Here is an 8136-nt window from a genome sequence, read left to right on the forward strand (position 1 = left end):
AAACATGTACACCTTAAATATACATAATTTTGTCAATTATATCTCAATAAAGCTGGAAAGAGGAAGAGATAAATTGCAAATTAAAGTAATAAATAGGCTATTAAACTGATAATTTGTGAATTATATAAACTCATTGAAAAATATTCAAATTTCTTTCTGATTTGATCTCACACTAGCATTGAGGAAGATGACATAAAACTCACAATACATGATTACAATGAGTACATTGATGACAAATGAGTGACTTCAATTCAAAAACTACATAAGATTAATAACTGTGTAAGAAAAGGCCAGGTGTGGTGACTCAACGCCTATAATCCCAGCACTTTGGGAGGCTGAGGCTGGTGGATCACCTGAAGTCAGGAGTTCGAGACCGGCCTGGCCAACATGGCGAAACCCCATCTCTATTAAAAATACAAAAATTAGACGGGCATAGGGACGCATGCCTGTAATCCCAGCTACTCAGGAGGCTGAGGCAGGAGAATCACTTGAACCTAGGAGGTGGAGGTTGCAGTGAGCCAAGAGTGCAGACACAGCAAGACTCCATCTCATAAAATAAAATAAAATAAAATAAAATACAGAATGTCACGAAATGCCTATGTTAAGAGGATATTTGATAGAGTTTTCTGAAATTTGACAAAAATACTAAACATATATATATAAAACCAATAATGAATTGTGCAGGTGAAAATAACTTTTCTGAATTATCACTAATAAAAGCAAATACTGATCAAACACACTAGCAAAAAAACTAAATTATCTTTCTATTCTCTTTAGAAAATATGATAAACTATCATCATATGAAGAGATGATTAAAGAGTACATAGCCATATAATGTAAGCGGAAAAAAGTATGAAGAAGTATGCCTGGCGGTTACTTAACAAAATATGTTCCTTTAAATTTTGCATTATTTGTAATATTTTCAATTTTAAAATGTATAACATTGTATTTTGTTTTAGTCTAAATACATATTCAGTTGTGTACCTACTTTTGTATCTAAAATTATTATTCTTTTTCTTAAGGAGCCCCACTCGCCAAATGCACATAAACTTCAGGCACATAAACTTCAGATTCAAAAATTTGAATCTGCCCCTGTTAGCTACTTTTCTCTCCACCTAATTGGTCTACCCTTACCCATACTTGTCCTCTTCCAATCTGTTCTTCATGCCACAGTCTAAAGGATCTTCTAAAAGTTCATGTATGATTATATTTCTCTTATATTCTTTCAGTAATTTCCAATTAGCCTTACTATAAAAACCCAAGTCCTTAAATAGGATCTGGGTCCTCACCACCTCTCTCCCTCTGCTCTAACCACACTGGCTTCTTCTAGTTATTGCAATGCACCAGCTCAGGACCTTTGCATATGCTGTACTCTGTGCCTAGGAGACATTCCACCCAATACTCCATTAACAAATTATCTCCTACTCAAACTTCAGATTTCACTCAAAGATCACTTCCTCAGGGCACCTTAGACTAAGTGAGCCTCCTATCACCTTAAATGCTCACTGCACCCTTTACTTTTCCTTCATAGCATGTCTATTTGTAATCATATACAAGATACAAGATTAGATTGTCAATCTCTCTGCCATTAGACTGCAAATTCGATGAACGAGGGACAATGTCTCTTCGGCACTAGTGTAGCAGTGTTACCAGAAAGGGGTCCTGATCCAGACACCAAGAAAGGGCTCTTGGATCTCAGGCAAGGAAGAATTCAGGACAAGACCATAGAGTAAAGTGAAAGCAAGTTTATTAAGAAAGTAGAGGAATAAAAGAATGCCTACTCCATAGGCAGAGCAGCCCCAGGCTCCTGGTTGCCCATTTTTATGGTTATTTCTTGATGATATACTAAACAAGGGATGGATTATTCATGCCTCCCCTTTTTAGACCATAGAGGGTACCATCCTGACATTCCCATGGCATTTGTAAACTGTCATGGTGCTGGTGGGAGTTTAGCAGTGAGGATGGCCAGAGGTCACTTTCATCACCCTCTTGGTTTTGGTGGGTTTTATCCCGCTTCTTTACTGCTACCTGTTTCATCAGTAAGATCTTTATGACCTGCATCCTGTATCTTGTATCTTTATGACCTCATATCTCATCTTGTGACTTAGAATGCATAACCATCTGGCAATGCAGCACAGCAGGCCTCAACTTTATTTTACCCAGCCCCTATTCAAGATGGAATTGCTCTGGTTCAATAGCCTCTGACAGCAGCATCCTGAACAAAGCGGTCAACTAATTACACAATTTCTGGCCTCAAACAGTTTATAATCTAACCTTGAAAAAAAAAAAAAAAAGAAAAGAAAAGAAACAATTTTACAATTTGGGACATCAATACAGATGAAATAGGTTCTTTTTTTGTGTAAGAAAGTCTTCCTGGAAGTCTTGAAACCTGACTACGTAAGTATTAGTTATTCTAACTAGCTTGAAAAATTGGCCTAGGCCAAGGTTGTAACCAAGTATTCTGGTTGTCTAGGAACTGCTCTGGCCATATTTCCGGCATAATTGTTTCTTGCAGAAAAACTACTTAATTTTTTTAAAGCTTCTTTTGCCTTCTGTAGGCTTACTTAAAAACAAACAAACAAACAAACGAAAATAGTATTAAGATCCTTTTGTGGTTCATAAGCCTGATGATTGGGTTTTCACGCTATTGTGTGAGTTAAGGACCCCTACCTCAAACCCGTACCTCAAACCTTGTTAGGACTCGGCACATTACCCCTCTGTGGTGAAAAAAACAAAGTGATAAAGGTAATTCTTCTATTTTTTTTTTTTTTTTTTTTGCATAAGCCCTATCCTTGTACACATGAGGTTTCAAAGTGTTTCCATCATTATTTTTACCTTATAGTATAGTGTTTTCACGAGTTTCTGTATTTTTATTTATTTTTTATTATATTTTAAGTTCTGGGATAGTTTTCACGAGTTTTAAGAGACTCTTCTTGGCAAACAGATCAACTCAGAGAAAATACTTTTACCAGCAAGGAGGTTCTACCCTGTTATATCGGTCTGGGGACATGACTTGACAGTTCACCTTGCCAGGAAGATCTCTGTGATATTTTTGTTTGTTAGTTTGGTTTGAGACAGAGTCTCGCTCTGTTCCTGAAGCCTGAGTGCAGTGGCGCACTGTAAGTTCCGCCTCCCGGATTCAAGCCATTCTCGTGCCTCAGCCTCCCGAGTAGCTGGGATTACAGGTGTGTGCCACCATGACCGGCTACATTTGTATTTTAGTAGAGCCGGGGTTTCACCATGTTGGCCAGGCTGGTCTCAAACTCCTGACCTCAGGTGATACACCCGCCTCAGCCTCCCAAAGTGCTGGGATTACAGGCGTGAGTCACCGCACCCCATCAGATCTGTTTTTATAAACGTCAGGAGAGGGGCAAAGTCGAATTGTTCCAGAGCGACCACAGAAATACCTGGAGCTAGTTTCAAGGGCTATTCCCCGCTAAAGATTACTTAATAATGCAGTTGGATGACCATGTTTCAAGATATTTGTTCTATCTGCACAACCTCCAAAATCTTCCAAGAGGGTGTTTAAAAAGTCAGCAAGGACCATCAGGATCAAGACATCCCTAAATTGTTTGACACTACGATCTTAGCTGAGGAAAGCAGAACATAATCAGGCTTTGGAGTTAAGAGAGCAGGCTTTCGAGTTAAGAGAGCTGAACTGGAATCCAGTTCCAAATTTAATGGCTGAGCCAAATGAGAATGTTAAGACTTATTTCACAAGTTGTAGAGAAAATAAAAAACGATTAAACATCCGGGCCTTGAGGAAGTGGCCGTCGACTTGGGGATTAAATATGGTAGAGTCCACCTTCCTCACCAGCTGATAATAGTATCTGTTAAGTAGTCCTCCTTTCTCTTCCTTAATCGGTTGCTTAGTATTTGCCAACTCTTTCCTGCTTTTCATCTTCTCTTCCCCCAATTTAAATCTTTCCACCAAGCGCTCAGAAACAGGTCCTACCAGAACGCAACCCGAGCCTGCGCGTGAGGTACGCACGGGTCTCCACCTTTTCCCCGTTCTCCGCCCTTTCTTCCGGTTCTCCGCCCCTTTTCCGCCACTGCCTGGTGCCTCTCTCCCGGCTGCGCCTGTCCGCGGCCCCGCCCACGCCGACCGTCACGTGACCGCTCTGCGTGCTCCGCCCCCTGTCCCCGGCTCACGTGATCGTGCCTAGGGAGAAAACGCCTGACCCCAGCCACCGGCCTTCAAGGCACGGGTTTTTCTTCCTTCGGCTGGTTGGCCTCTCGCCCTTCAGCTACCTGTGCGTCCCTCTGTCCCGTCCCGGGGTCACCCCGGAGCCTGTCCGCCATGCAGCTCCTGCCTCTAGCCCCAGGTCGGCTCCGGCAGGGCAGCCCCCGCCACCTGCCCTCCTGCAGCCCAGCCCTGCTGCTACTGGTGCTGGGCGGCTGCCTGGGGGTCTTCGGGGTGGCGGCGGGAACCCGGAGGCCCAACGTGGTGCTGCTCCTCACAGACGACCAGGACGAAGTGCTCGGCGGCATGGTAACTCTTCTGTTTCTGCCCCGCCCCTCTATCTCTGGGGCTGACTCCCGGGTTTCTTGCTCTCTTTCCCGGTCCCCATCCCCCTCCCCGAACTGGCTGTCTTATCCCTGGGTAGGTTTGGTTTTCCCACCTGAGGCCCTTTATGCCGGTGTTAGGGACTGCAACACTCTTTTCCCTTCTGGATTGAGGCACTTGCGTACAGCACACACAGCTTCTAGTCTGGACCGTACTGCTGTGGAGTTTACGTTCATATCTCAAGATAAACATGTGGAGACCAGTGGAGGATGGGTTGAACCAATGAGGATCAGGTGCTGGCTAAAAGCACTCAAGCCCTGATTGTTTTTCTTTTGGATTAGAGGATCAAAGACAAGTCCAGTCCCCTTTATGAGGGACCTAGACCACCTCCACATTTGTGCCTGCATACAATGTCTGTATCTGATGTCTATAAAAATAAGACTGGGCCGGGCGCGGTGGCTCACTCATGTAATCCCAGCTCTTTGGGAGGCCGAGGCGGGCGGATCACAAGGTCAAGAGATCTAGACCATCCTGGCCAACATGGTGAAACCCCGTCCCTACTAGAAATACAAAAATTAGCTGGGCGTGGTGGCGCGCACCTGTAGTCCCAGCTACTTGGGTGGCTGAGGAAGGAGAATCGCTTGAACCCGGGAGGCGGAAGTTGCAGTGAGCCGAGATTGGGCCACTGCACTCCAGCCTGGGGACAGAGCGAGACTCCGTCTAAAAAAAAAAAAAAAAAAGAAAAGCCTGAAGTGAACTAATCTGGTAGGCCGACCGTCGAACTATTGAGGGTGTGTTTTGCCTCACAAGAATCAAGAAAATTCAATTAGTCTGATTGAACACCTGACTGTTGCATTAGAGACTGTCAGTGTTTCATTTTCTATCTAATGGGTGTTGTCACAAGACTTCTTTTTTTTTCCCCAGAGTTAATTTTGCTTGTGTATTGCAGAATTCTGGAATCTGTGACCTTTGGAAACATCCACTCCAACCCCTGCCCCGTGGAGGTCCAGAAAGCAACTTGCCCAAGACATGAGTAGTTGAGGCAGAGTCCTCTAACCCTGGATTCAGTGTTCCTCTCTTCGCTTTAAAACCAAATGTTTTATTGCTTTATTCGTTTCAGTTCTCTTTTTGCTTTCAGCTGAATACTGAGACTATGAAATACTCCAGGCAAGACGTTCCTAACTTTTCTTGTGTAATTACACACCCTCGCTCAGTGTCCTTCAAACCCCTGGTCCCAACCCGTGAGTGAGTTGTGAAATCAGTTTAGTAACTACCAACATTTTTTATTTCCTCTGGAATAGAGTAGAATAGAAAATGTCCGTGTGTGTGAGTGTGTGTGTTAACACTTGATAAAGGTAATCATTATCTATCTTTCTTCCCGAGTTGTAAAATATATTTCTTAGGTTGTGCTCAAGAGCTTGAGTCTTTTATAGTTGATGTTTAAGATGCTTGCATTTTGATTACACACTTCTTCCTGCCATATATGCTTCATTGTCTGTTAGTTTCTACCAAGCGATGTTGACATCAGTCTTGATTTAATTTTCCTCCTACACTTCAGTTTCACTACTCTTCCAACTACTGCACTTACTTCTCTGCTCACAACATTCTTTTTTATTTAAACAACAAAAAAAAATTGTGTCCTTGAAGAGTGTTTTGTCCAGAAAAAGCAAGCCTTCTCTAGCAGTGACTAAAGTACTCAGTTAAAAGGTCAGGCTTTTTTAGGTGTTGAAAACAAAATTCATTACTTAAATATGAGGTGTTCAGAGTTCAGTTTCTTCAATTCTTGTAAACCACGGCTGTAGTCTGTATTTGAGGTCTCTTCCTTTTAGTATGTTAATCCAATTTGCTTCATTAAGCCAGCAGCAGATTTTTTAAGTCGGGGTCTTGCTCTGTTATCCAGGCTGGAGTGCAGTGGTACAATCAAGGCTCATTGCAGCCTTGAACTCCTATTCTCAAGCAGTCTTCCTGCCTCAGTCTCCCTAGTAGCTGGAACTACAGGCACAAGTCACCACGTCCAGCTAATTTTTAAATATTTTGTAGAGACAGGGTTTCTCCATGTTGCCCAAGCCGGTCTTGAACTCCTGGACTCAAGTAATCCCCCCACCTCAACCTCCCAAAGTGCTAGGATTACAGGCATGAGCCACTGTCTCGGCCCAGATTCTTTTTTTTTTAATAAGTGTTTCTACTGGAGAGAGGTACCAAAATTGAGTGGAGGAGATAAGTCAAACTTAATGTTCCCAACTCAAGAATTCTGGATTCTCTTCTAGCCTTTTTCAGAATATTCTACCACTAATTGTCAAACAGGACTCCAAGGGAAAAAGCTAAGACAAGAGCATTTGAGAACTTACTTGGAGCCGAGCAGAGTATGAGGATTTTTATACTTGTGCTTCAGTCATCACGGGAGTCCTCTACTGTACGTAGTATCCTTATCTTGAAACTAAAACTGGAAGGTGGTTAAGTGACATAACTAAGGTTCACATAGCTAATACTGGACAAAGCCTGGGTACTTATGATCTCAGAGCACCATGCTTTTTCTCCTATTCTAGAATACTGTGATAATAATCAGATTTCATTCCACATACCCACACCAGCATAATCACACCATAGGTCAGAGAGTCTGCAGGTGACATTCGGGGATGCCAGTGACATCATGGAACTCCTTAATTTACATGTAAAACTTTGTATATAATATCTTCATTTTTGGGGAAAGAGAGCTCTAACCTAAAAAAGATTGCAGATTGCTGCCATAGTTGGCAAAATAAACAGTGGTCAACCCCTACCAGACTAACTCAGGTCAAAGGATTGTAGATAGCGCTTACAACATGATTTAGATTTATAGTGGAATTTTTCAGGCATCTTTGAAATGTTCTTTTATATAGTAGCATCATCTTTAACATTTCATTGTATTTGTTCCAGGTATCTATGGGACTCTGTTTTTATTTTTTATTTTGCCAGGACACTGTTCTTACCACTTTCTTGATTTTACTTAAACATCATTATAGTGTGGTGGACACACTGTTCTTCACAGAAGCATAAGTTGCTCTTTTAAAAATCATTCATGGCTGGGCGCGGTGGCTCACCCCTATAATCCTAGCACTTTGGGAGGCCAAGCTGGGCAGATCATGAGGTCAGGAGTTCAAGACCAGCCTGGCCAGCATGGTGAAACCCCATCTCTACTAAAAATAGAAAAATTAGCCAGGCATGGTGGCACATGCCTGTAGTCCCAGGTACTCGGGAGGCTGAGGCGGGAGAATCACTTGAACCCAGGAGGTGGAGGTTGCAGTGGGCCAAGATTGTGCCACTGCACTCCAGCCTGGGTGACAGAGCAAGACTCCGTCTCGGGGAAAAAAAAAAAATCATTTAAGAAAAGTGACATTGGCCAGGCGCAGTGGCTCACGCCTGTAATCCCAGCACTTTGGGAGTCCGTGGTGGGCAGATCACGAGGTCGGGAGATCGACACCATCCTGGCGAACACGGTAAAACCCTGTCTCTACTAAAAATACAAAAAAATTAGCCAGGCGTAGTGGCAGGTGCCTGTAGTCCTAGCTACTCAGGAGGCTGAGGCAGGAGAATGGCGTGAACCCGGGAGGTGGAGCTTGCAGTGAGCCGAGATCGTGCCACTGCACTCC

General features: G+C 43.2%; 1 protein-coding gene across 2 annotated transcripts in view; it reads left to right on the forward strand.

Annotated features, from left to right (window-relative positions):
• Positions 1 to 2175: 2175 nt before the first annotated feature.
• Positions 2176 to 8136, forward strand: part of GNS (glucosamine (N-acetyl)-6-sulfatase) — a 50068-nt gene continuing 44107 nt past the window's right edge. The window contains exon 1 of one of the 2 annotated variants that reach the window (XM_017872558.1): positions 2176 to 2397. Coding sequence is in view for 1 of the 2 variants with exons in the window: in XM_017872550.1 (XP_017728039.1) it covers positions 4301 to 4492 (192 nt within the window). In the remaining variant the exon portion in view is untranslated. Of the gene's footprint in view, positions 2398 to 4136; positions 4493 to 8136 lie in introns of those variants that run through there. The other variant, XM_017872550.1, reaches the window with a different exon arrangement.

The sequence above is a fragment of the Rhinopithecus bieti genome, unplaced genomic scaffold, assembly GCF_001698545.2.
Source record: "Rhinopithecus bieti isolate Rb0 unplaced genomic scaffold, ASM169854v2 scaffold_1103, whole genome shotgun sequence".
NCBI classification, from domain to species: domain Eukaryota; kingdom Metazoa; phylum Chordata; class Mammalia; order Primates; family Cercopithecidae; genus Rhinopithecus; species Rhinopithecus bieti.